Source organism: Venturia canescens, chromosome 1, assembly GCF_019457755.1.
Source record: "Venturia canescens isolate UGA chromosome 1, ASM1945775v1, whole genome shotgun sequence".
NCBI classification, from domain to species: Eukaryota; Metazoa; Arthropoda; class Insecta; order Hymenoptera; family Ichneumonidae; genus Venturia; species Venturia canescens.
This window is the reverse complement of record NC_057421.1, coordinates 6,996,316-7,024,126: the sequence shown is the minus strand read 5'-3', so window position 1 is coordinate 7,024,126 and position 27,811 is coordinate 6,996,316. Positions and strand designations below refer to the sequence as shown.

At 40.1% G+C, this 27,811-nt stretch overlaps 2 protein-coding genes and 1 long non-coding RNA gene across 7 annotated transcripts; 1 reads left to right on the top strand and 2 right to left on the bottom strand.

Annotated features, from left to right (window-relative positions):
- Nucleotides 1-555: 555 nt before the first annotated feature.
- On the bottom strand, nucleotides 556-14,222 carry cmet (CENP-meta). Its single transcript, XM_043420613.1, has 13 exons — nucleotides 13,898-14,222; nucleotides 13,074-13,308; nucleotides 12,563-12,797; nucleotides 11,791-12,119; nucleotides 11,117-11,234; nucleotides 10,602-10,950; nucleotides 10,322-10,529; nucleotides 9,824-9,983; nucleotides 8,607-9,308; nucleotides 2,493-8,309; nucleotides 2,196-2,369; nucleotides 1,783-1,982; nucleotides 556-989 (listed from the first exon to the last, which is right to left on the bottom strand). The coding sequence occupies exons 1-13, from the start codon at nucleotides 14,043-14,045 to the stop codon at nucleotides 911-913; spliced, it is 8,754 nt and encodes a 2,917-aa protein (XP_043276548.1). The 5' UTR covers nucleotides 14,046-14,222; the 3' UTR covers nucleotides 556-910.
- A 793-nt stretch (nucleotides 14,223-15,015) lies between these two features.
- On the bottom strand, nucleotides 15,016-24,232 carry LOC122414095 (uncharacterized). Of its 3 annotated transcripts, none has more exons than XM_043424979.1 (4): nucleotides 24,141-24,232; nucleotides 20,238-20,360; nucleotides 18,128-18,254; nucleotides 15,016-16,551 (listed from the first exon to the last, which is right to left on the bottom strand). In XM_043424979.1, the coding sequence occupies exons 1-4, from the start codon at nucleotides 24,221-24,223 to the stop codon at nucleotides 16,501-16,503; spliced, it is 384 nt and encodes a 127-aa protein (XP_043280914.1). In that variant the 5' UTR covers nucleotides 24,224-24,232; the 3' UTR covers nucleotides 15,016-16,500. The 3 variants fall into 3 exon arrangements, with proteins under 3 accessions (XP_043280914.1, XP_043280898.1, XP_043280907.1); XM_043424963.1 differs by having other exon boundaries at nucleotides 20,238-20,363; nucleotides 23,687-24,149; XM_043424972.1 differs by having other exon boundaries at nucleotides 23,687-24,149.
- Nucleotides 17,632-27,250, top strand: LOC122414113 (uncharacterized). 3 transcript variants are annotated; one of them, XR_006261705.1, is made up of 7 exons: nucleotides 17,632-18,836; nucleotides 20,684-20,992; nucleotides 21,324-21,486; nucleotides 22,377-22,558; nucleotides 23,574-23,752; nucleotides 25,550-26,458; nucleotides 26,717-27,250. It is a non-coding gene; the product is annotated as an uncharacterized lncRNA (long non-coding RNA). The 3 variants fall into 3 exon arrangements; XR_006261703.1 differs by having other exon boundaries at nucleotides 17,632-20,385; XR_006261704.1 differs by having other exon boundaries at nucleotides 17,632-20,385; nucleotides 22,377-23,490.
- The last annotated feature ends 561 nt before the right edge of the window (nucleotides 27,251-27,811 follow it).

Here is a 27,811-nt window from a genome sequence, read left to right as displayed (position 1 = left end):
AAACAGTACAAATCCGAACGAATAACATACATTTATCCTTCCAGATAAAATCAATGTGAAAGCCAAAAATAAAGTGACCAGGCTGATAAAATGAATATAGTCGTTCGGAATAATGATTTATTTTCAGCTTCATAGGAATGCAAATATTCATATTAATTATCTTTGCTAATATCTTGTTTTTTTGATGCCTGCCCCCCCGACCAGCAGCACTCGCTTCGCTCGTGCAGCAAATGTCGGGGGCAGGCATCAAAACATCTTCTATCGATAGTTGCGTATTTCGGAAGAAACGTACTTTCGACCGGCTATGAAGAAAAATAGTATACACCATACGGGCAGAAGTTTGATAGCCCTGAACTGCGCGTCAAATGCCCTCGGCTTCGCCTCGGGCATTGTGACGCGCAGTGCAGGAATATCAAACTTTCTGCCCTTGTGGTGTAATATACTATTTTCAAGAGTCATGCGCAGGCTTATTGGCTCTCTTGATTAACTTCGTTCATTGAATAGAGAAACAGGGATCAAAGCATCGGGATATAAGAAAATAAAAAATGCAGCATATCCATCTTGAACTTTGAAAAAAAATATATTCTTTAAAATTGTTTAGCACGAGAATAAATTTTTTGTCTATTAGCCTTATTCAAAGGATCCTATTTTCCTAACTATTCGAGGATCCACTTGTTTTGCGCTTTCGACATTATGTAATATTGGAAAATACAGTTTGGTTTGTTACACTTAATATTTGTCAGAGTACGAAGCAATAGCTTACAAAAGGTAGAAAAATTCTATTTACATTTTTATGGTAGTACGAAAATACTGGACTAACAATTTTAACTTTGTATTATAAAGTCGTCCCAAAAATTACGTTACGTAATAAAAACGAGAAAAAAAAATAGGAAGAATATAATTCCCCTCGCTAGTGGAACCAGTTGCGTCTCACGTTGGACGATTGTTTCGGGTGTTCCCAGATAGCCGGTACGTTTTCCTTCATCGCTCTGTATAAACCGGAATAACATAATTTGTCACACATTTTTCTAACCGGAAACATTTACAAATTCAACTTCTCTGCGGTATTTATAGTGCACCCGATGACTCAAACAGCCGTACACATGCGTCACAGAAAGCAGCAGCTACTACAGTAAAGAAATGAGCATTAGTGTGCGATTTTGAGAAAAAGAAAAACAACAGAATTTATATTTTGTTCGATCTTCATGTGATGATCCTCACAATTCGAAATTAACAACGTTTTTATTGTTGCTTCTTGACTTCTTCAACCTCGATCTAGATTCGATCGTGAACAAATATTTGATTCAAAAAATAAGAAAATTGAAGTAATGGATCAAATTCCGGCACGTCACAACGACGTGACTCCATTGGTAACAACATTTTTGTCAAATTTAGTAATCGAACGGATACGGATTGTTGGACAATGCAATGACTGAATTTTCAATCGATTTTGCCTCGTACAAAAAACAACGAGGAATTTGAAGCCGAAAACAATGAATACGATAATAAATTAATATATAAATAACGGACTAACGAAGCGCTACAGCAATGCGCGTGCGAGCATTTGTCTTATGCAAAAAAAATCGAATTTGTGAGACAAGAAAAGAGACTGTAAACCGGTAGAAAATCAGCACCCGGTGGCGTTAATTGAAATAAAATTGCAAGTAAACATGCAAAGCTATTATGGAATTGATTCGAACTTCAAAATTTGGTAACCATCCTCATTCGAGTCTACGAAACCCAGGCTTTGTTCATTTGTGGGAATATGTATGTATATCTCACTCTCTGCTCGGATGAGAGGGATCAGGTATCGATATTGCGTTGAACGTCGAAGAATTGGCGGTTCCTCTTTCCAATTCTAGAATCCGTTGTTTCAACTCCGCATTGGATTTTTCCAACTCTATATTTTTCTTCGCTCGACTCTTGCACAAATTCATCAGCAACGTTCGCTCCTTTTCGAGTTTCGTGTTTTTCGTGTGCATCTGATGACAACGGTCATGAAAAAAAAATTGTTCTCTTCAATCATAAAAAGCATGGATTTTTCGATCAATCATTATTTCAGCAAATAACCATCCGCATACGATACGAAACGGATGTTGGAGCGACAAATCAGAGCAACTCTGTTGCAGGGTTTACGCTAAAAAAAGTTTTTGTGTCTTTAGGGGTAAATGGTATGGAGGTCAAATAATAATTACTTCGACGATTCCGCTGCTCATGCCGCTCATTTGTATTGGTCCGCTCTCAGGCAGACACTGCGATGCTTGGTCGCGTTTATTCTGTTTCCATCGTTTGCATCGCTCGCATTCTTTTTCAATTTCTCGAGCTCTCGTTTCCTGGAGATTCCTGACTTCCGCTTTGAGTGTTTTGTTCTGTAATAGAATAATAGACGTGAGTGATAATCGACGTGCAAAAGGATAGTTATTCTGTCACGATGTCGATGTTTTTAATGTTTATAGGATTGGTCAGATAAAATGGTGAATTATGGCGAATACCTTTTTCATGAGTGAAGCAACAATCTCTTCCAGATCTTTGCACTTTCTCATATGCGGAAATATTTCACTTTGAATTTGAATTTCTAGGGTTGCTATTTTAGCATTTTTGAGGGCTAAATCTTTTTCGAGTTCGGAGCAGCGTTGTCTTTGAATGTCGCAAGTGCAGTTATCGTTGTCTTCGTTTTCGGATTTTTGGAGAGATCGATTCGTGTTGAAAAACTCGGTTCGTGATCTCCTCCGAGCGTTGATTACGCGAGCTGCTTCCACCAGCGTGGGACTCGAACTTCTGTCATTATCGCCACACGTGAGGGAGTCGCCGCGATCGAGTTGTGGCAATTTAGTTCGTAGCTCAGAATTTTCGTGAGCCGAATTTTTATACGTCATACCATTTTCGCAGCGAAGCTTGTTCCTCTGAATTTTCAAATCTTGGATTTCTTCGATGTAATCCTTTTCCTTTCTCTCGAAATCAAGATTCTTTGTTGTCAATTCCTTTATTTCGGATTTGTAAGATTCTAAGGTGTTTTGAGTATTGTACAACTGGTCGTCGAGCTTTCCGTTTTCTTTCCTCAGCTCGTTGATTTCCGAAACGATGTCGTCCATCTCAGCGTCGAGTTCACTGTTTTTAGTCTTCAATTCCTCGTTCTCTTGTGCGAGATTTTCAATCCTTTTTTCCATTTGAATGAAACGGTTCTTCTTGTCCATGAGTTCCATTTCTGTGCGACTTTTTTCTTGCAGTAGAGCTTCGTATTTTTCTCGCCATTCGATAGTGTCGGCGACGTTGGATCGATGCGACGATAACACGCTCTGCAGCTCTTCGTTTTGAGCGTTGGTGGTTTCGTACTGGACTCGCAAATCGACCAGCTCCTTGGTCAAACGCGTTTTAATGTCTTGCAATTCGTTTATACGATTACCGGCACCGTCCAAATTTCGTTCGAGCGTACGATTGCGATCTCGCAATTCTTCCATCTCTTCCTCAGCCCGAATTTTGCTGGTGCTGTTTCTCATCGACTTGGCCAATTTCGCGTTCGATGTTTCGAGCTCGTCGCACTTTGCGCGCAATTCCACGAGTTCCATTTGCAATGTAGTGTTACGATTCGTCAGCTCGGCCAGTTGTTTTCGATAACCAACGGATTCGATTTCCTCCGCGTCCAAACGATCTTTCAACGACGAAATAGTCTTCTCACTTTCCGCTGTCATACACTCGATTTGGCTTTTGTACTTTTCTAATTTCATTTGTCGTTCGGTCGCCTGTTCCTTCAGCTGCTCGTACTCGGGCGTTATTGTCTCCAGTCTGGTTTTGTACTCGGACAGCTTGTCACACTTGGTTTTCAACAAGTTCGTTATTTCTGCGATTTTCTCATCCTTCGTCGCGTTATCGCGGCTCGACTGACTGTAAGATTCCCTCATCAGGTCCAACTCGCTCTGTATTCTCGCGATCGTCGAGTTACACTTGGCCAATTCGTTAGTCCGCATATCGACGATATTTTTCAATTGTCTCTCATTCGCTTCCAAACCCTCCAAATTATTCGATAAATCGATGTTTCGCGTTTTAAGGTGTTCGAGGTTACTCGTCAGCTCGTCCAATTTTTCCTTGTATTGTTTCTCGGCCTGTCGAAGCTTCGAACTTAATTCGAGCTCACGGGTGTTGACGTTTTCCCGAATGAAACGTTCTTTATCCTGGCTCGCATTTGCGGCTGAATTCTGTCGGGATTCCGGCGTTTTCTTCGGCTTCATTTCCATCGTATCGAAATCAGCTTCCAACACCTTCATCTTCTCTTTCAGCATCTGATTCTCGTGATTAGTTTCCAACAGGAGATTTTCCAAGCTGCTTATTTTCCGGGCAAGTTCTGCATTCTTCAACTCTTGACGAGTCAAATCTTGCTGGTTCTTTTCGATCTCAGCTTCAAGCTCTTTCGCCCACACAGATGCTCGCTTTTGACCATCGATGCTCTGCCTCTGACGTTCCTCGAGCTTTCTTTTCTCTCTCTCGAAGTTGTCGCTCAATGCTTTCACCACTTCTTGTTCTTTGGTCATGATGGTCGTTACGAAAAAGCCGAATAATTCGCTCGTCGATTTTTCCTCCAAGTTCAAACCTTCCGTAGACGGTTTCAGAGCCCTAATTTCTTTTCTGATTGATTTTTTCGCAGACTCGAGCTCCTCGAGATGTTTTTCGTACGGGAAATTCGACGGGGTTTTCTCTTTTTTCTTAAATATCGATGAATCAGTGTCGTCGCTGTCATTTGACCTGCTCGTTTCGACGACTCTGCCAGGAACGAGTTTTTCCGCTTTTATTGATCGTAACTCTTCGCTCAATAAAGAATTTTTCTCGTCCAGTTTGCTCACGGTGTCACGCAAGCTCGTAAGGCTTTGTTCGATCTCACTTTTTTCTGTCATCAAGCTTTCGACTTTTTCTTCCAAAGCAATTTTTTCTTGACTCTCGATAATCCTCTCAGCTGCCAATAAATCTTGCTTGAAAGTTTCGTTCTCTGCTCTCAATGACCGGACTTCATTCTCTAGATGTGATTTAGCTTCTTCGAGTTCTGTCTTTGCCGTTTCCAAATTATCGATTTGTGAGTTGAGACGAGAAACTTCGTCCTCCAAGCATTCGACTTTTGCCTCGGCCGCTGAAACTTTCTCATTTTTCAACGATTCCTCAAAGCTCTCTTTTTCAATTTTCAACGAATTTATCTCGGTCTCCAACGCCAAATTCGTCAGCTCCAATTTCTTTTTCGAAGCACTGCAGTTTTCGATTTCGGTGGTGAGGAAAGCAACTTTATCTTCCAGCTCAGCAATCGTCGAATTTTTCGTCGCGATAAGTTCAGTCGTTGAAAGGTGATCCTTTTCTTTCTGAGCTTTGAACGTTTCAATCTCAGATTCCAGCGATGATTTGACTTGTTCCAGTTGACCTTTGACAACATCAGACTCATCGACCTGAGAAATGAGATCAGTAATTTTCTTTTCCAAGTCTTGGATTTTCGAATCTTTTTCCGCAATCGATTCAGCCATCGAATGCTTTTCTTCGTCTTGAGCAGTTTTTAAAGTTTTAATTTCCATTTCCAATGACGATTTAACTTCTTCCAGTTGACTTTCGACGACATTAGAATTATCGATTTGTGAAATAAGATCAGCAACTCTGTTTTCCAACTCTTCGATTTTCGAATCTTTTTCCGCAATCAACGCAGTCATCGAATGCATTTCTTCGTCCTGGGCGATTTTCAAGGTTTTAATTTCCGTTTCCAGTGACGATTTGGCTTCTTCCAGTTGACTTTTGACGACATCGAGGTTTTCGAACTGTGAAGTAAGACGAGCAATTTTATTTTCCAGTTCTTCGATCGTCGAATCTTTCTCCACGATCAGCTGCGTCATCGAAAGTATTTCTTCGTCTTTTTCGGCTTTCAAAATTCCCATTTCTGTTTCCAGCGACGATTTAGAGTTTTGAAGTTGACTTTGAACTACATCGAAGTTTTCGATTTCTGAGGTCAAACGATCCACTTTGTTTTGTAGCTCTGCCACCGTTGAATCTTCCTGCGCGATCAGTTGACTCGTCGCAAGTTCTTCTTCAGCTATTCCGGTTTCCAACGTTTGAATTTCTTTTTCCAGAGACAATTTCGATTCTTCCAGTTGACTTTTGACGGCGTTGACGTTTTCGAGTTCCGAGATGAGTCGGGAAACTTCGTTGGTCAGTGCTTCAATCGTTTCGTCTTTTTTTCTAGTTTCTTCAATTGCCAGCAATTTTTCTTCGTCCTTTTCAGTTTTCAACTTTTGAATTTCCTCCTCCAGCAAAGATTTAGAGTTGTCTAATTCATATTTGACGACACTTAAGCTTTCGAGGTCCGAAATAAGACGCGAGACATCGTTTTTCAGCGTTTCAATGGTTTCATCCTTTTTGACAATTTGTTCAGCAATCGAAAGATTTCCTTCGTTTTTTTCGGCTTTCAATCTTTGGATTTCTGTTTCCAGATTCAATTTCGCTTCTTCCATTTGTTCAATCACCATTTCATGATTCTTTATTTCTGAGCTCATACGAGCAACTTCTTCTGTCAGCGAGTCAACTTTTTCTTTTGGCACCATTGAAATCTCGATTTCCATGAGTTTATCTTGGAGAAGTTGTTTTTCGGTCCTCAGAGTTTGCACTTCAGTGTCCAGTGAGGATTTGGTATTTTTCAGTTCCTCACTGGCTGCTTCGTGGGTGGCGATTTCCGAATTGAGCCGAGCAACTTCGATTTCCATCGCTTGAATTTTTTCTTGCGCTATGGATAATGCTTTGCTTTCTTCAATGAGTTTTTCTTCAAGATTCACTTTTTCTGATGTTAACTTTTCGATTTGAGTAATCAGTAATGATTTTTCACGTTCCAATTGTGCTTTCATACTTTCGTAGGTGGAAATGTCGGAAGTAAGACTCGTAACTTTGTTTTCTAACAATTCGCATTTTTCTGAGGCCATGGAAAAGCTCTTTGTTTCCATCAATTTTTTCTCTAGCATTTGATTATCACTTTTCAAATTTTCGATTTCAGTTTGCATACTCTCAATATTATCGAATTTTTGTAACGTGGCCGTGATGCTGGCGATTCTTTTCTTGAAAGTTCGTAGTTCGTCCTGCAACTTTTTTATTTCAGTTTGAGCCTTTTCGAACTTAGAGTCGTTGCGTCGCGTTCTCGGTGACTCGACATTCGTGACTGGTGATGATTCTCGCGTCAAAGTGTCCTGAAGTTTGTCGATTTCGTTGCACTTTTGTAGGCAAAGATTCGTCATCGTTCCGAGTTCAGCTTTCAGTGAATCGACCTGGCTGCGCAACGACTGTACCCGTTCTTCGACGACGGAAACGTTGGAACTAGCGTCAAGGTTGACACTAGTATCGAAGCTCGAATCACAAACGCTCAGATCCATGTCTTCGCTCGCTTTGGTTCGAAGGATTTCCGTACCGACAAAGTCGCGATCGAACTTTCTCTGTAAATCTTCGAGGGTTCGAGTAAGCGATTTAACTTCGCTTTCGAGCATTTTACGGGTCTGTCGGAGTTCGAGGGAATGCGCGCATTGTTTGCACGAGGTGATTTTGAGGTTTCTTAATTTTTCGTTGATCAAAGTTAGTTTAATGACCTGTTCGTGGAGCATTTGCGCCTTCAATTTCCACTGCTCGATACTTTCTTCTTTGGACATTTCCATCTGATCGAGATTTTCCACGGGGAGTGCAGACATTTGCAAAAGATCGTCAATAGCCTCGTTGGTTCTCGAGGCTTTGTCAGGCGTTAGATCGTTGGCTGGAAGTGACAATCGCAAAAGATCATCGATCGTCGCGCCGTTCGTTGTGATCATCAATCGCTCAGGATCACTCGTTACTTCGTTACTCGGCAAACTTGTGCGAGTCATTGAAAAGTTGAGGAGATTTTGAGTCAGATTCTGTTGTGATGGTGAGGATAATTTGTTGCACAAAAGCTCATAGTCTTTTTTCAAGCTATCGTACTCCTCTATTTTATCCATTAGATTGTTCGAAATTTCGATATTTTCGTTTTCTAAACTTTTGTTGCGTTCCACAAGACCGATCATCGACTGACGATATTCACATTCGTGCTCGCCTGCGATCTTATTCTGGGCTTTCAGGAGGTCCAGATCTTCTGTCAAACTCATTAGGCTCGTGGACAACTCGATGTTTTCAGATGTCAGTGATATGATCGTTTGTTTATATTCTTCCATCAAATTTAACGTTTTCTCATCGGTTGCAGAAGATTGATTTTTGTTGAGCTCCTTCATACTTTTTTCCATTGCTATCTTCTCCTGAGTCATCGTCGCAATACTTGAATTTAACTCTGCGATGGTGGACTGAAATTGTGAATAAAAAAATAGTCAGTTTTGAAGAATTAACGTGCCATATCGAATTGAATTTCTAAAAATAGTTTTAGTCGAATTATTCGTAAAGAACCAACTTGATCGTTTGATTGTAACAATTGAATTTTCTTAAACATATGAATGGGTGTGAATTGAATCCCATGTTATGTCCGAAAAAAATGAATATTCGTTTTTGATATTTTTATATTGTTTTTCATATATTTGAGAACAACTCTTTTCGCTCATGATGTTTCTAACCCTTAAAAATGATCAGAATTTATCTAGACTTACTTGAAAACTCTTCTCAGCTTCTTTGGCGAATTCTTTCTCATGAGTAAGTTTGCTGGTCAAATCGGTATTTTCGGTCGTCAGAATTTGAATGGTTTCTTGCAATTTTTCAATGCCCGATTTCAATTCCCGGATGTCATTTTTCACGTCGTCAGCTTCACGAATTTTTTGTCTCAACGTAGCTTCGAGCTTCGCATTTTCTTCTTCCAGGGATAATTTGGTGTTGAAAAGGTCCTGTGTGATACGAATGAGTTCTTCGCTGCTTTTCTCGGCAATTTGTTTCACGAATTCGCTGTACGATGCGTTACAGTTATCTTTCGATTTCTTCGATTCGTCCATTTTATTGATAGTCGTGTCGTTGGACAAATTTATGTCAGTGATCAAAATACTTTCCATGTTTGCGGTATCGTTCGTCGCTGAGGAATCGCATTGGGAATCTGAAACTTCCATTTCGTCGAAATACGTATTATTGGCGAATATACTGCTCATTTCTTTATCGTTCGTGACGCCTTTCGAGAGCTCGATCTGTGTTGTGGTTTCCGAGGATTTGAGCTTATTAAGCTCGTGAACGAGCGATTCGTTTTCGTTTTTCAACGTTCTCACCGAATTCGTAGATTTAGCTAATTCCTTCTGAAGAATTTCATTCGATTTTTCGCTGTCAGCCAGTTGCTGTTTCAGCAATTCAACAGTCTTGTTGTGCTCGACCTGGAAGCAATACGTGATATATTCATGCTATTTCGATGATTCTATTTGAATTCTTCATGGTATTAATCATTCATTCTGTGCTTTGTTTAAAACGATATTACTCATCAGAGAATAAAATTCAAAAACTACTCATTAAATTCAACGAACCGATCAGGCCACGACGCATCTATTTCAATTATTATTCATAATATTATTAAAATTTATTTTTAACCATACGAATATGTCAAGCTAATTAAAATATTAATAAAGTTACTTGTTTTTTTTTCAACTTCATAAAAATCCGACTCTTCACTGAGATAGTTCTATTCTTTTATTTTTGACCAGACACGCTGCAAAAATGGGAATTTCGAACGGAAAAGAATATCGAATGAAAATAGAGAAACACCTTTTATCGTCGTTATTGAAAATTTTTCAATCATTTCTTCGTATGTTCAGGAAATTTCGCAAAATGAGTTACAATAATCATGGATTTAAGTGATATTGGTTCGATGATGAAATATGAATGGTTGCCTCACCATTGCGGCTTCAACTGCTTCATCTACAAACATCTGCCGCTCCAAAGTTGTGTACTCTCTAATACTGGAGTGATCGTCTTTCAGGGAAACGAATTGTTCTCTAAGAAAATCGATCCTTGACCTCAGCACTGCTTTTGGTGTGTCAGGCGACGTCGAATCCCTGAGAGTCAGAAAAAAAAGTCGTTTGAGCAAAATTCTATGGAGAATCTGCTTGAGAATAATAACAAGAAAATAAGATCACATTCTTGGTTTACTACACTTTGTTCATGGAAAGAGAAATAAAAATGAATGCACAGCAATGATAATTTCCAAGAATTGTTGGATTATGATCCAATAAGAAAACAGTCGATTAATTGGAAAATCAATTTTTTTTGCATGCGATAACTTTTTTAATTCACTTCATCATAACTCATCGATGTTTGCCATCTTTTGAAGATAACCAACATTTTCACAATGGCTCAAAAATGATGAACACATTGTTTTTGGAATGATGCTCACGTCTTTTTCTTCTCGGGTGATACTTCAGAGCTAGATCGTTCCTCTTCCATTACTGCTACATCGTCCAAGAACTTTACATTCCGTTGCAGTGGCCGTTTCGTAATAGTGAAATCATCGTCACCTCCGGAACTGACATCGGAAAAACGATTTCGTAATCTTTCGCTCTCGATCAATTCGAGTTCAAAATCGGTGAATGCAGTCTGGAAAGCTGTTGAGAATTTGGTTACAGGGTGACGCTCGGGTATTGTCAAGTCAGAAGTTTAGAAATTAGAAAGTGTACTTTGATTTGGTATGTCAATCGATTGAATGATGCTTTGGCGTTTCTTTCTCTGTTTCTTTTTTGCGTTTATATCAGGGGATTTATCCAACTCTTCGATGGTCGGAAGATCGGATAAGGTCAAAGGCGATAGTTTGGTTTGGAAAGCGCCAGGACCGCACCAGGTACGTCGACGCTTGGAACGGCATTTGAAAGATTGATCCTCAGGTGCACTGTTGCCCGAAACGATTCGCGTTTTCAACAGTTCGATACGTTCCTCCAACAATTGATAAGCTCGATCTTTTTCCATCAATTTTGACTCCTTCTCCATGAGCATCGATTCCATTTCCTCGAAATTGGCACCTTTTACTCTCTACACAAAATAATACAAAAGTGATTTCGCTACAGAATACGCATTTTTTTCAGTATTGATATTGCGTTAATGTTGTGATAAAATTGCGCAAGTTTCCCCTTCATGAATGGAAATCGCTTCGATATCTTCAAATTTTATATAACGGAATAAATGAGTCAGTACTCACCTCCAATTCGTCCTCGAGTTTGGCCAACTGTTTTTTATATCGTTTCAATAGAGCCGCGTCCGAAAGGCAACGATTGACTTCTGGTTTATTGTGAATTTTTTTCGCTCTCGAGGCGAATCTATAGACCAATACAACATTTTTTTAATATCCAATTTTTCATTCGATTTCAGTTATTCAATTACATAATCGACAGTTGTGCTGAACTGAGATAAAATTCGGAAAAAAAATTGAAAATCCGCGAACGAAATTGTTATATTTCCCCCAAATATGGTACGTGTTGTCTCAACAAAATGAAAACAATCGGCGTAAATGTTTTATCAATCTCATTTAAGATCAACGTTGTTTCAAGGCACAAATATTTTAACAAGTCAGCAAAAACTGAAAATTATCAGTTGTGTTCAAAACTCTCTTGTCCGTCATTGTTTATCTGACACAAACGTGACAGATGTTTTATCAAGAAATTGTAAGTATTCATGAAAACTTCTAAATTTCAGAAGTAGAATTTGAATATTATTCATATTTCACTGAAAAAATAATTATACAGCCAAACTTATTCCAATATAAAATACGTTTTTTGATGAAAATTGTTGAACGAGTTTTGAAAAATGAAAGGTTTCAATAAAAGAGAGAATTTCGATCGACGATTTAATTCCTTATTTGTGCACACCACTTACGCCAATGTGGCCTGCGTTTCTTCTAAAGCAGCTGGCGTAACAGCGCAAATAATCGTCGTCATGGCATTGCCACCGAGAGATGCTTGCAGTATTCGCGTGAGTTTGCTGTCCCGAAAATTCACGAATTTTTGTGGGTTGTCTTGGCTTTCACTGAGGTACATAATGACGCGTGATAGCGTGGACAAAGATAAATTTATATGTCGTCCTTCAATCAAACGTTCGCCAGTTGCCCCCGTCTGTTTGATTCTCTCAGAGCCAGCCAAATCGACCAAATTCAATTGGGAAATGTGGACCGCTCCGTTGGAATTTGATTCATGACCCTCAATTGTCTGTTGACAAAAGTCGAACCCGTTTATTCTCATTTTTTCCTCTTGATAATTTCTGTGGTCGTTACAATTTACTGGACTTATCTTTATGATTTCTTTGAATCATTCTTTCACTTATAACTCTTAACTTTATTTTAATTTTGAATTCAACTGTTTGTATCTAAGAGATCCTCATATCATTAGTTCTTATCGCTATGTCATAGTCTCAAAAATGTAAACAAATTTTCAGTTTTGAATGTGTGACGATAAGCACTCAGAATACTTGATACATGAAAACTTTGAATGAAAAAAAATCAAGACTTGATCCAGTAACTTGTTGTTTACTATTCATGAACCAATGAACGATCAAACAATGAAATATAAAAGTAAACTCATTATCAAGCTGATAAATTGATATTTCAATATGTGAAAAAAATAAATGAATCCCAAACAAGGGCAAAACTCACAATTCTAAATATAGTATGGCTCCTGCTGCTTTTCTCATTCATATTGGTTTCTCCAATTTTTCGATTTTTAAGACCTTTCTTCATGACAGCTGTAACATTTTCCGGGCAATTGACAACCTCTTCTTTACATTTCACAGTGATCTGACCACTTTTGTCTTCGTTAATTTTCAGGTCAATGCGTTCTTTGTCCAGAAGATCATTGATTTTTTCATTGTATATTTCTATGTACGAAACTCTGTGAATGGAATGAGTAAATGAAGTACAGACTCATAAGGCAATTTATTGAAAACAAAACTGATAATGAAACGTAAAAGTTGATATTCAGTGATACAGGAGTTGTTTTATTTTTTTCAATCTTCTATTTTTTAAATCTTTTTTTTTTGAAAATTTTGTCACAAGTCAATTATGCTGGTATCAGTTTTACAGAAAGGTATTAACTTTACTGCTTTTCAATGCTCCGATCAAACGTCCTGTATCCGTTATAAGTGATTGGATAAAAAAAAATTTCTACCTCAGCAAAAATTCTCGATCATAAATATGTGCGATTCGATCGAAGATGTAATCGATGGACAATGGAATGACACCTGGAAAATTCTCTTCACCCATCATGGTATAAGTCTTGCCAGAACCAGTTTGCCCATAAGCAAAAATTGTTCCGTTGATGCCAGTCATAGCAGCCTCAACAATAGGCTTGGCAATAACATCGAAGACATCATAGTTTGTTCGGCAAGTATCAAATATGTGATCTAACAAAAAAGAGATGAACAAGAAACCATTATTCTAATTGTTCGAATTGAGAGCTTGAGACGGGAGAATTAATAAAAACTTGCAAAAGAGCGTTGTTTTCAATATTTCATTTAGAATTAAACGCTGTCAGGTATACTTCATTAAATTACCCTCAGGTACTTCTGAAAAATTCTACAAACATGCAGATCGTGCAACTTTTTTTAGACCTCATGGAGCAATTAAGAAAAAGACGCAAGACTATGAAGATGATTTACGTTATAACCTCTATGTCAATGTTCAATGTTTTTTGACACTTTCGCAAAGTTTAGTGTCAGAAAATTTCCGATAATTGGGGCTAATGACGAGAAAAACATGTGATTGCATGTAAAATATAGTCTCCGCCTCTCGTTTACTTTGTGTATAAACTTTCAAGGTCAATAACTTGAAAGAAAATTATTCACGTTAACGAAATTCATGCATGGCCTGAGTCTGCATCAAAGTTTAACCGGCACTTCTAATGAACGTGAATTTCATGGAAAGAATCGTTTTTCCTCGTGTTTGATCTTATGAAATAGCGAAAACTTTTTTTTATTTCGACATCAAACTTACCAAAGAAAAAAGGTTCTCCACGTTTCTTGAGCTCGGGGTCGAGAGGAGCTATTGAATTATCCTGGACTGCCCATTGCATCAAAAGATTTTCTTCCTTTTCGCGCTTTATTAGCGGTCTCACTTTGATCGCGACTTTAATGCTATCCATTTTTTAATTCCAATCAAAGTTTTTCTCTTTATACACAATTACGCGATATTGCACGACGCGAATAAAAATATTTCTTTTCTCCTATACACATTTGGATGGTCGGCGCGTGCAATGCGAATTAATTATTTCCTCACTGTTTTCGTGTACAAGCACCGGGCGTCTACCGTCGTTCTTCGACGAATTTTTTTCCAACTGACATTGTAATCAACCACTACCACCGACACCACCGTACCATCGCCGTAATAAGCCGACAAACAAATATAACCGTTTGAATTTAAATACAACCACTCGATTGGTCAAAACTTTTGGATTGAGTATCAGAGACATCCGCTTATGCGCTGGTGTCGTCTACCCGGTAGCGGCGCCATGTGGCGTAATTACACAACTATTTATCGACCTCCATTTTTATATTAGTTTGAAGATAAATTCTCATCTCAATATAATGAAACGAAAATATTAAAGAATAAACAGCGTTTATTGCCAAATTAATTTTCTATGCCAAACTTTTTGTATGAATTCCCTCGCTTTTTATCCAGTTTTTCTTCCAAATCAGACATTTCAATTCACGTTCTTCTTGAGTTACAAAAAAAATTACAAGAAAACTTCCAAATGCTGGACTCAGCACTGTCGTGTATTCGAACAAAAGTTTTTATTAATTTTGGGCAGCAGAGTAGTTTCAAAGATGTACTTCTTTCGAAGTTTCAAAACTCTGATGATGTTTCAGAAGGAAAGCAGTGAGAAAAGCCAATTGAGCTCAAAATAAGTGACAAACAATGTCTGTTGGTTACTTTCATCAATTTCCATCGGGGTGCAAAGTAATTTTCATAAGTCAGTTCTAAGTTAAGTGAAAAAACGAAATAAAACGATGCGTCTCTGTAACAAGATAATATTGCAAGTGAAATTGCAAATGCGATCGTCGACTGAGGAAAAGGATGTTCGCGAACCAGGCGAGTTAACGGAACCCAAGAAATTCGCAATATTTTTTCATTTCTTTTTATTGCATGCACGCACTCATTTACACGTTTGTACGTATGTAAATAAATACATGTAACCATTACATTGTAATCGTTGTTGCGTATACACGTGTATGATAATAATAATAATAAAATAATAATATAAAGTAGGATCAAAATTGGAATCACTCGAGTGTTCAAGTTCGTCAGGAAAGACAAATAAATTATTAAATTAATGATTCGCGTGTATAGAAAAAAAACATGCGAAAATACGACGCTCGTCTCATATGAAATGAATTGAACTAAATTGAGACATTTTTGTTTATAAATAAATAATAATAAATAGTACGACTGAGAGCTACGATAGGAATGAAAATAATTGTCAAATCGTCCGAATGAACTATTGAAATAACCTAAATAAATAAAACTCGAATTTTTTCGATACAAAATATGCTCTCTGCTGCTGGGCGGAACGCGAGGGTATCTCGCGTCGAAGTATGCAGACAAAAAAGTGTGCGGACATCAATCGTGCGCCGTTAGCAATTCAAAGTAACCTTGAAAGGTCAAATTAGTATTTTCTATTACTTTCTAATAATCGAATTGTTTTCTTTTTTTTCCTTTTCGCATCGATTTTGCGAACTTGATTTTTGTCTGCAACTATATTGCAGTTTCTTTCACACAATTAATCGCGTCGATAATTGAAAATTTGTCTAGCTAAACTAAATAAATAATAAATAACTTAAATGATAAGTGTGTCGGTGCGTTTCAACGAAAGTAAACGTCGAAGGCAAAAATACTAATAGCCCAAAATAAATAATTTTATCAAACGAACGGTGAGACGAAAATTTCTTCTAAAATTCGAGTAATTCGATCATCGAGGTGTATGGAGGAATGCTGGTTGAAAAATGATTGGCGAACGAGCGAGAATGAGCAATTAGCGAGGGAAGTTGATTGAGAAATGAGTGAAATTATGAAAAAATTTGATCGTTGCACCATTGAAAAGATTCTCGCAGTGATGGAACTCGAAGTTTCAAAAACTCGAAGTTTCGTAATTTTTTTACCTTCTTTAGAAAATCAATCCTTTCGTTCACTCATGGAAAAACCTAGGTTAGGTGCATTCAGCCGAAAAAATATCAATTGACACAGTTTTTAATATTTCTTAGACTTGAACAATGAATTTTCTTAAGGAAATCGAGCGATCGATCATTCGTCAAGTTGCGTAGAGTGCGATAAGTACATTTTAGGTTAGGAATTCAAGTTCGGACTGCGGCATGACCGCTAATACTGTTCTGGCGTGGAGGGTTCAAATCATAATGCCCCTTTTCCTTTGTTTTTTCTGCTTCTCCCTCTTCGTCCTCTTCTTTTAACAATCTTCGTCTCGTTCTTCGTTTCCCCCGGTTCCTTTCGCGTAGTTTTTATACGTTTTTTGAGATTTTTTTCTTAATGCTGAATGATTATCTTCGTACTTTCTATTTATTCGTCACGACCGAACGTTTCCTCGATTATATCAGCTGATCCGTTAGCTCGAGGCTCCCTTCATCTTCCGCATCGTTCTGTAAACACACAAACAACAAAGTCACTAGATTACTTGTCTTTTTCAACGATTTTTTCCCTACGTTTAATCATCCGATATTTTTTATTTTTTCAGGAAAGCGCGCGTTGTCGGTTCCTTCAAAATTTTCTCGGCTTTTTTGCCGCTGGAAACGTCACGCGGAAAAATTCGGCGCAGGATTTCGAGGAACGCGAACGACCCGGCAACGAATTTTTGTCGGAATGCTTGAAAAAGCGAATCCGCCGAGCCAGCTGAATTTCGCCCGTCGAAAGGAGCCTCCCGGAACGATGAAAATTCAACGCTCCCACCGAAAAACTCGATATTTCGAGAGAATTTCGCCTTCATGCTGCTTCGAACGAATTTAATGGAATCAGGCTGACGGCCTGGAATCGATGAGCCGTTAAATCGGACATGAAAGCTCGTGCGTCGGGATCGACGAATGTAAATATAAGTGACAGCGATATGGATTTGTGTACACACTGGCAAGCGGCGGAGGAGGCTCCAATCGAGAACCTCGTTTTATAGTAACTCGGCAATTAGATGTAGTAAAACGTGTGCGTTTGAGAAGTTGCACAATCGATGAAGCGTGTTGCGATAAAGTCATTCATCCGTTTCGAGATATTCGAACATTTAGTACGTCGTGAATGGCACGTACGAAGAAAAAAGGGGGAAGCGGAGAAGGAGAAAAATGAACTGAGATTGCGTCTGAGGAATCGGCCGAGGATGGAGCGATACGAGCATAAAGTGAGTGTACATTTGAGGCGAGCTCCTCAAGTTCATGACCCTAATCTTAAAAATTTACTTTTAATATCGTACAGCAAGAGCGTTAAGCGCTAATAATCGGACTTGTGTCTCGATTAGTTCCAACACGAGAGTTTTAATAGATCAGCGATATCCGATAAACCGAGCGCTTAAGGCCTTACGCTTCGACGACAGTTGGAGCAAAAATTCAAGAAAAAAATCAACCACGACAACTGTGAGTAAATAAAAGCTCAGTTTTTTGGTACTTTCGTCTCGAAATTTTGTCGGCAAGCGTAGTTTTGCCTCGTTAATTATCGCTTAAATTTTTTTCCAGGTATAACGAAAAATGTGGAACGAACGAGGGGCAATTTGAGGGAAGCCCAGAGAATTGGCTGCGCCCGAGCCCCGGGAACGAGTTGGCGCCTAACTCGATACAGTAAAGTTCGAAACATTGCGTCACGATCGCATCGACCAAATGAAACGAATGTAAAGTAATGCACTTTGGCACGTGCCGGATAAATGTGTGCTCGTCGATGAGAAATGCGCATTTACAGAGACATTCGCGAGTACAACGAGCGATCGATGGAAAAGTTAATTATCGATGAGACTTTTTAAAGAGTGGCACAATTACGCGCGATAAATGCGAGGCTCGGCGAGGAGAAAAAACCGATTTGACGGCTCGCCGTCGGCCAGCATATCGGGGCAAGAATATCCTCGAAATAGAAATTTGAGGAAAATCGAATGGAAGGAGGAAACGAATGGCGCGTGGATCGACGGCTGCTATCGATTAAATAAATAAATAAAAAACTCGAAGGAGATGATAAAACGGGACTTACCCAAAAGTAAGCAAGTTTCTCAGCGCTTTCTTCCGAGCTGATCGATTCCGATTGGCGTTCGACTGCCTCCAGGAGACGTTGGAGCTTCTCGAGTCCACTGTCTTCGCTGGACCTTCGTTTTCGGCCGCTGCGCACAAAAGGGCGGAGAATAAATTCATGAGGATTTGGCACGCCAAGTTTTTTATGAAGCTCCTAATCGGAGGGAAAGGAAATTGTAGAAGAGCTTCGACGAGTCTCCGGAATCGATGGACTTTCGTCGATTCACGATGCGAGAGACGGCAAATCTCATTTTTTCTCCTTATTTTTATTGCCCCTCGCCGCGCGCGAGTCTCCAGCAGAGTCCACAACTCGCGTTGACGCAAACGACGCGCTCGCAACGTGTGCTCTTCGCGCGCTTTCTAACACCTTCGTTATTTTTCAATTCTCGAAGCTTCCGCTCGCTCCCCAGAATTGCAAATTCGCCCCCTAACTCCAGAATCCCCTCGAGACTAATTTATCCAATTTTCTATTCACGCAGCGGAACCGTGACCGCGGACGCGACCGAAGAAAGTGCTCGACGCCTTCGACAGCGAAAGTCCGGACGGAAGCTCCGGCCGACGGGAAGGAGAGTTCGCTCGGTTCCTTACTGGCGTTATCGTCGCTCGGGGTGGCCTCCAACTGTACTTTTCCTCGCTCGCCTGACCTAACCCAAGAGACCGAGACGCGGAGGGTAATCGGAGCCGAATAGATACGTACGAGAGCGATCCACGAGCGCAGACGTCCGGCAAGACGAAATTGATTGTCCAACGGACCGGCATGACGCTGAAGTTTCCAACGTTGGAGTCCAATGATCGAAAAAAACTCTCCAATAATTCCAGTAATTCTCCTATTTTGTTCCCTGCCAAATTTGCGATTCGTAGTTTTTCAAGCTGCACCAACGATTCGCGAAATAAAAAATTGGTGAATTACAAACGTTTTTTTCGTTCATTTCGTTGGACTCCAACGTTGGAAACTTCAGCATCGTCGGACCGGCGATTCTGCTGGTCGAACCGAAAAGACGCAAGTTTCGCCCTCCGTTCGGTGCCCTTCGGTTCACCTTCGGAGGAATAATTTTCGAACGATTTATTCCCGTTCCGTAGAGAAATTTCGCTCGTGCTTTAGGCTCGATGGCACAAGTGATTTTTTCAATGCTCCTCGTCGCGTTTATTTGACCGTGGAGAATTGCTGATTAGATTTCACCGGCGTCCGGGCTCCCACACCGCCGTTTTTTTCAACGTTTTAATATACGCGAATGAAAAGTCGTTGAGGACTCTTAATAAATGCCCCGAAGGCGTTCGAGTTTTGAGATAACGCGCTTCGGGAGCCACCGAATGGAAATTTACTCGTCGATTTTGTATACGCTCTTTAACGCCCTTACGCGCATCCCCCCCGTCGAGAATCGCCCGTGAAATACGCTTCTTATTCAGCACAAATTTATACACCGCGCTGATAGTCGCGCGGAAATTTTTTTACTCGCTTTCCCTCCGGTCTGCTCTGCGGCGAGCGCGCGAGAAGAAGAGAACAACCGAAAGGAACGGTAACGCTCGGGTTCTCATGTTCCTCCGCCTGCGCAACGAACCACCCCCTCGCTCCGTGTGTTTTTATATTCAAAGAATGCTCGATGCAGATCAGCCACGATCCTGGCACCGCGGTAATGCAATTTTTGACGTTTATGTAAACGATCCGACGATTCGAATCGTCTCAACTCCCCTTTTCCCACTTCGCGGGACCCTCAATTTATTAACTTTTCGTTCTGTCGCTTCTTGAGAAAACAAACTGGAAATAATGCTCTCGGGTTTTCCATTTTTTACCGCCCCGTCGAGTGCCTTCGTTTCGTCCTATTTGAGCGACGTTTTTCCCGTACTTTTTCCCTCTTTTTAAAGGAGCTTCAGATTTTGGAAAAACGGGAAAAATATTCGGACTCAAAAGTGATTTTTATTCTCGTTTCTTTTGCCTAGTTTTGACTCAACTTCTCGTGTGTTACCGCACTCGGTGCAAGCATTCGTGTCGCGTGCTTTCCCACACGAGCGAGGGGGCGAAACGTTTCGTGGGGAGATGAAAGTACAGATTGGAGAAATGAGCGAAAACTTACATTCTCGCGGGATCGACGCGACCGAATCCGACCGGAACGGTCACCAGCTTGCCTCGCATTCGCGCGAGTGCCAACAGCGTCTCGAGCTCGGCGACACGTTGATCCGAAACGCGTTTCTGTCTGCTGCTGAAAAAATAACAAAAAACGTGTATGAAAATAATGCCAAATTTTCCATCCATTTTATCATAAAATTAATATTATTTCCTTCGATTAATCGCGCAGGAATTACAGTACAAAAGTTGGCCTCAAAGTCAAATGAATTTGTTGGGGAGGACGGAAAAACATTTTATTTTTCCATATTTTCAAGGCATTTCAAGCTCCAGTTGTTTTTTACTTCAATTTTCTATTCCAAAGTCCAATTAAATGATGAAAATGTTGAGGAAAAACGAAATTTATATCCACCTTCGAAAATTAATAAGGTTTTTCCTTTTGGTTTTATGTTCCAGTGAATCGCAGCAATTCTGATGTCAAATTTTGCGATGAAATCCACACAAAAGTTAAGGAGATTGGCGTGGATCGGAGTCCGATTGACCGAGAGCAGAGCGACACGAATTTTTGTGAATTTGCATCGTCGCAACATTTCAAGAGAAAATCGAAGCCCAAAAAACCGAAAAATGGTTGGAAGGTCGACGACCGGAAAAGTCGACAGAAATAACTCGACTTGGGAAACAATTCGACTGAAGAAACTTCATACCCCGTTAAGAGTCTTTCTGCAGTAAACCTGCCGCGACAATTTTCAAGATAAATACGCAGAGGTGAAATTTTGCTTTAATTAAGGGCCCTCTCTCGCAATTGTCGAGCAGATAACGCCGTTCAAACACCGCGAAATTTTCCAAGTAGTAAAGCAAGTGCGCTCATTCGTTCTGGATTGTTATTGCACTGTTGAAAAAAACGAACAATTGTTCTGCTGGCGTCAAACGTAACGACTCATTCGCAGTTCGATGAATTTTTGGTGCTTCGAATGAGAGTGAGAGAAACTTGCTGGTTAACGCGTTTTTTAAACGAACATTTGTAACTTTAATTGACGCGATTAACGAAGAAATATAGTTCACTCATTTTTTTCCACTCGAATAAATTTTATTCCAGAATGAACTTCCAACTTTTGAAAAATCTCGAAACAATGTTTTTTCCATGATTGACGTGTAAAAGGAAACCGCGATCGCGCTCGCGAACGAGACGGCGCAAGTGTGCTCGGGCCTCGACAATCCGTCTTAGCGACAATCTCACCAGATTGCATCAGCATTGCTGCGTAAGTAATATTCGGCATGCTGACTCTCTCTCGCTCGCTCTTTCTCTTTTCCTTCCGTGCGGATGCATTTTTTCAATTATTCCAAAATGCCGTTTTTAAACGAAATCCACCAACTTCATGTTATCTTATCGGCGCTTGTTAACCCATAAAAATGCGCGAGACGACAATTTTGGACACGCAATTTCAAGTACACAGTTTCAACTGAGGACCAGAAGAAAAATTCTTTGAACTCTCATACGGAGGTTTTTCGAGGGTGCTTTTTCAGAATCTGGCATCCGTTTTGTAAAACTAAATCAAAATTTTTATTATTTTTGCGTTTTTCATTAAAAATTCAAGAATTTTCGACGTTTTTTCCTTTCAAATCGATCTTCGTTGTTGTTGCTGCACTTGAATAACGACATTATCGCCAGCAGAAGTGTCCTCAGTGTCTGATCTTTCCAGAACACTGGTTATGAACTATTTTTTTCCTCTCAGTTTTCCCAAGATGGCGGTTTTTGCAAAACAGCATGATGTCTATTTTCACGATTTTTTTTCTCGCTAAGTGTCATTTTGACGGAAAAATGTTAAAGAACAAAAAGTGTTTAGAATCACCCAAAGAACACGCGTAATTTTTTGCAAACATTTCCTAGCTATTCTTAGAATGAGAACTTTGTTTTTTTTCGGTTAAAATTGCGTGTCCAAATGGTCGATTTGCCCCTTGATGAAAGATTCCTTCAAAATTGTACGCAAGCGCTGATGCACTTGCAATCACTTATTTCTCTTCATATTTCAATAAATTTCATGAAATTCGTGCGAAAATGATTGGAAAATAGTTTAAAATGAATTATTTTGGTTCTCGGGATCCCATTTTTGTACGATTTACTCAAACTTTCTGTAAAATCTGATTCCAGGAACGCTTGGGCCGAGGTTAAAAAATGCTGACTGGGACACAGTGCGAGTACGAAAGAATATATGGAAATCTCGCGTTTTATGAAAACCTGGAGTGCAGTATCCGATTTTGAGAGGTTCAACGTGTCGAGCTTATCGCAAAATGGCATTGAAAGATCTTCGAAGCTCGTCGATCGGTATTTGGGTCAGTGGGGGTCCAATTACTCCATTGTTAAATTGCGGTGGAAAAAAGAAAGAAAAACATTGAAGGCCGAAGCGATAAGGGTCTGATAGCGTGCGTGAAAGGCCGACACGAAAAGCGGCTTATTAGCAAACGATTAAAATCGTATCGGTTTTCGATTCTGATCGAATTTGGGTGGCAGCGGATGAAATTTCAGTGACGAATTATCCATAAATTGCTGAATTGAGCGGTCGCGGTCCTGCCACGTGGCAACCTCGGCTCCGCTCGTGGAAAAAGGTGCGTCGAGGCGCTCGAGAAAAATTGCAAGCTGCAGCAACTTTTGAGAAACGTTCTAATAAAATCGCAATAAAAATTTATCGCTGCCTCGGCGCTTCCTCGCCTCGAGGGAGGAGCGTGCGGAAAAAAATTGCGAATAATCTTTGATTTACAGTTCAAAAGTTTGCGCCCCGCAGAGTTTCGTTAAATTTTCCATTCAGTGTTCACCTTCGCTGCACTTTATCTCGGCCCCCGAAGCCGGAACGTCGAGAATCGCTTTTTCTGGCCAGCGGCCCATTTTCAAGGGACGTCAAATCGGAATAATTGCAACAATAGTGACGTGGACGAAAACTCAATGAAATCCTTGCGAAATTCAATCGAATCAACTCTCATTATCGAGCCCCATTATTTTTTCGCTCTTTTGCACGCATCCAGAAATATAATTGGACGAACTTCATTATCCCAGTAATTAAATGTGATTGAGCTGAAAAAATGTTTGCTCGCTCCTCGCACGTGCCCAATTCGATCACGCAAGAATCACACAGGTGTCTCAGTCGCACTGCACACTGATAATGCTGGTGACTCGAAACGCGTCAGCGTTCGTGTGCGATTACACGAGTATCGATTTCATCAAGTTCAGCAAATGAGAAGTTTTCAATTGGGCTATTGGCACTCGAACTGTTAATTTCTCGATGCTCGAGGATGATTTTTTCGTGCAGTTTAAATAGTTCACGAGATGCTTAAAAATTCTCTTTTTTTCCAGACCAAGCTCGAATTCGAAGATGCGCCAAAATATCGTGTGGATTTACGAGCCTTCGCGAAGCTTTATTCGAGATGAAAAATTCTAGTGGAAATTAGGAACTAATGAAACTGTACCTGACGAGCCCGGACGGTCTGGCGTGGGTGGAGTGCGGCATGACAGCCGCGACGAGGACGATCACGGTGATTATCGATAGTAAATCCATCGCGGTGGTTGGTCTCTTCATCGTCGTGTACAAACAAGAGTCGAAGTCGAGGCTTATCGATAGTGGAGTTTAAAAACAGAGGGAGGAACTCGGATTTTTTAAATCCGCGCACTGACCAGGCGGCGAAATGAAAAAGGGAAAAGATAACTGGGAATTTTTATTTTCAAACTTGCGCGTTTATCGTCACTTCGACTCAATGCCAATTGACGATCGAATAATCACTGAATGGAAAATTGATTTTTGGAGGTAACGAAAATTTTTCCGACCTATCGAGCGATCGCTTTGTTCTCAAACACCTTTTACGCTTATTCGCGTTTTTATTTATTTATCTATAAATTCAATAGCTCAATTCTCACACTCTTTACCGTTTTGTCTCTTGGTGAACTGTAGCATGCTGCTGGACGCTTCCAGCATATATACTCGTTCGCCCGTTCGTGCCCCCACTCATGGTATATCCTCCCTCACTTTTATCTCTCGTGCGCTCCGACTCGAATAGACACGCACACACGCACATGCCTCTTCGACGGCGGCTCGCTCTGGATCTTTCCGAGATAAGCCCCGGAAGCCCCCGGAGAAACACCCTTCGCAAAAAGCTTCCGACTATTCGCCGGCAGCCAACGATCGACGTCCTCCTCCTCCTCTTCGCAGAGGTCCTTTCTTTTTCATTTTTCGATCGACGGATCCTTCGTTTCGATTCTTCTTGGAAGGTTCCAACTTGCCAGGACTCGATTTCGGGGTTCCTCGTCATTTTTTGTCCAACCAAAAACATCGTTTCGTCTCATTTCATGGATGAAGGAACGATCGATTTTTCCGTTTGAATTTTTGGCAGAGCCGTCGACGCTAAAATATTTTGAAGATTTGAACGTTTGTTGGGATTATAAAAATTGTTGTTTTTTTTTTTTATTTCATTTTCTGTCGATTCTTTTTCGATCGTTTTTGGGCTCAACGTGTGGTTGGCGATGATTCTCACTTTTGTGTTTGTCAACATGACAATTCACTTTTTCCTATCTGACGATTCATTTATTTCGGGTTCAGATGAAGATCGTTGCTGCAAAGTATTAGTGAATGACATTTTTTTTGGCTTTTATCTAATCTAATGATCCTCCGATCTAATTCTCCTGAGAACTCTTCGATCTCGCGAAATATTAACTTTTCAGACGGTCAACGCATTTTTAAGAGAGAAAACGTCGTTTGAACATTTTCACTGCTTTTTTAATGCTTTGCCGTTCGATCGAAGCAACGATTTTGTGCTCGCTTACGATCAGCTGAAACTCCATTTCCCAATGATTTTCACTTACGATTCGTTTACCGTGATTGGAATAAATTTCAATATTTTTAAGATAGGGAAAAAATGGTCAGCCTGAAATCTGAAAAAAATTCATCCAATCCATACTTGGCGAACAATTTATCGGCGTCGTTTACAGCCAAACTTTTTCGATCTTTGCAAAACTCGATTTCCCAGATCCCAAGTTCTTTCATTCCCCGATTCAAATTTTTCATCATTCCCATGAACTAGATTCTTGGCCGAATGATTTTATTTTTTCATAATTGAGGTGGGGGAGCGACGATTTGTTTCCCAGTCGCCAGGATCGAGAGCCATTCGGGAGGGTTGGAAAATGTACAAAAATACAAATTGAAAAATAAGCATGCGATTTCACAGTCGGATGTTGAATCCTAAAAAATCTGTTTTATTGCACGATTGTCCGTAACGACACAGAGATTTAGCAGAACGATTTCAGTGCACATTAATAATCGTCGTTGTCTGGTGTTACAGGCTACATTTCTAAGAAGCCCACTCTGGACGAGTCTCGTGTGGAGAAAGTGACAGATCGCGTTCGCACCGTTTGAGCAGAGTAGCGATCCATCGGACGATATTTGTGGAACGACACGTAAACGTGTCCGAGGAGTTAGTTGACCAGCAGAGCTGATTGAGCTTCGTTGTGAGCGATGCCGGATGTCGCCATTGGGATTGGTCAATTTTTCCTTTCACCAAATAAATCGAACGTGATTCTCCCTCGATTTCGTCTCTCCTCACGACAATTATTCGCGATTTTGGACGATCGTTTCAAAGAAATTTCTCACTAATTTGTTCATTGGCCGAGGATTTATGGACCCGAAACGTCGAAAAAATCGTTGGCTCGAGCACCAATGGAGAGTCAAATGAGCCAGAAACAGCTCAAGAAAAAAATTCTCCACGAAATCGTGGACAAAATGTTTCTCGCATAAAGAGAACCGTCGAGTTGGTTCTTTTTTTCCGAAACTGCGAAAATCGTTGCTCAGTATTGAGTAACATTTTCGCCCGCCCCGCTCCCTTCTCTCGCTCCCGATAACGAGCCATCTCCCGTTAATATCTCGTCGCGAGCGCGCGCCTCTCCTCGTATTATATGAGACTTTCACGCAAGTGACGTGAGGCACCACACACGAAGCGAAGTCAGTTATTCCATGAAACGAGCATGACGTTTCTAAATCATGCGTGCTCTCTGTGCTTCTTCATATCTGACGTGTGCCATTTTTTGTTTGTTTCCCTACACTCTCAAGCCCCAGCGACTACTCGTTTGTTTGTTTAAGATTTGTTCCTTTCCCTGCAATCTTCGTGATGTCATGGTAACTACCCATCGATTACACCTTTCAACAAGACTCATAAAAAGGACGTCGTGGAATATTTAAAGTCATAGAAATTACGGTAAATATTCGGAAGTGGGGCTCCTGCTGTAATCGGACTGAAATTTTTTTTTACCTTCTTTATGCATAAAGAACATGAGAAAAAGCAATATATTCAGGTGGCGCAAGATATTATTGGCCAAAAAAAAACATTTTCCATTATACATTCGTTTACGAATATTTACCGAAATTACAAGTCCAAATATTAGCGAATTTTACACTTATCTTAAGCCAGTAGTCTCGCCACTGAGTTTTTCCATTGATTTATTTTTCGTTTCAGGCTCCTATTTGAAATACTGGAAGTACAATGACCCGCTAAATTCGAAGAGGATCGAAGATCCGGGCCTGAGCGATTTGAACAGGAAAATCGTGCGGTTTAACGTGGGCTCGGACCAGCCAAAGGCGGAGTGTTTCACATGTTACGCAAAGATTCCCAAAGTCTTTTATAGGGGAGACCGGGGCAAAACGGGATACCTAAGGAAATATTGAACTTTTCAGAAGTTTGGGAAGCTCTGTCTATTTTTTACTCCCAAAAACTAAGAAATGTACTGGAATTTTGTTCAATTATCAAAAAAAAAAAAAGATCCGAGGCGAAACGGGGTACTCCTCAAAAACTCATGAAATTTTTTTTACTATGATTTTAATTCAATGCACCTTGGGTGTATTTTACACCCGTAACCGAGTGCTTCCGACTTATCGCTGTAAGCGTTGAAAGCGATCTCAGCGCGTACAACGCTCTAACGTACGTCGAACGCATCTTCTGTAATTCAATTCAAAATGAATGATATGAATAATATCGAAGATTGCTAATGTTTATTTTGTAAAAATTTATATTCTTTGTCCACTGAATCATGGATTCAGTGCCAAAATTGCGCTGAGTGGACACATGATTATTCGTGTGCAGGTGTAACCACACATGATGGTCCGCAAACATGTATCTGCGATTACTGTCGTAGACAGTAATCTGCGAGGCAGTAATCGCAGATTTACAAATACTTTTTGTATATCTGTGCAAAAACGTTTTCATTTTAAAAGTGATGTAAAAAAAAAGAATTTGAAAAAAACGAATTTTTTGGAAAAAAAAAAATCAAAATCCAAAAAAAACGAGGTATTTTGGAAAAAATATGTTTCATGCTCTTTTCGGACTAGGATAAAAATTAAAAAAAAAAAGACAAAAAAATTTCTCTCATTTCTCGGGTATCCCGTTTTGCCCCGGTATGCCCTATTAGAGTTTTTCGAAAAATGACAAAAGTCTTCACTCGTTAGTTTCGGATTTGTGGGGTGAGTCGACGCCACGTTTCTCCAATGCTGCGTCTGCACGAGTTTCGATCGAACAGGGGACCGAGGCTCTGTCTGACGCAACAATTGTCACGAT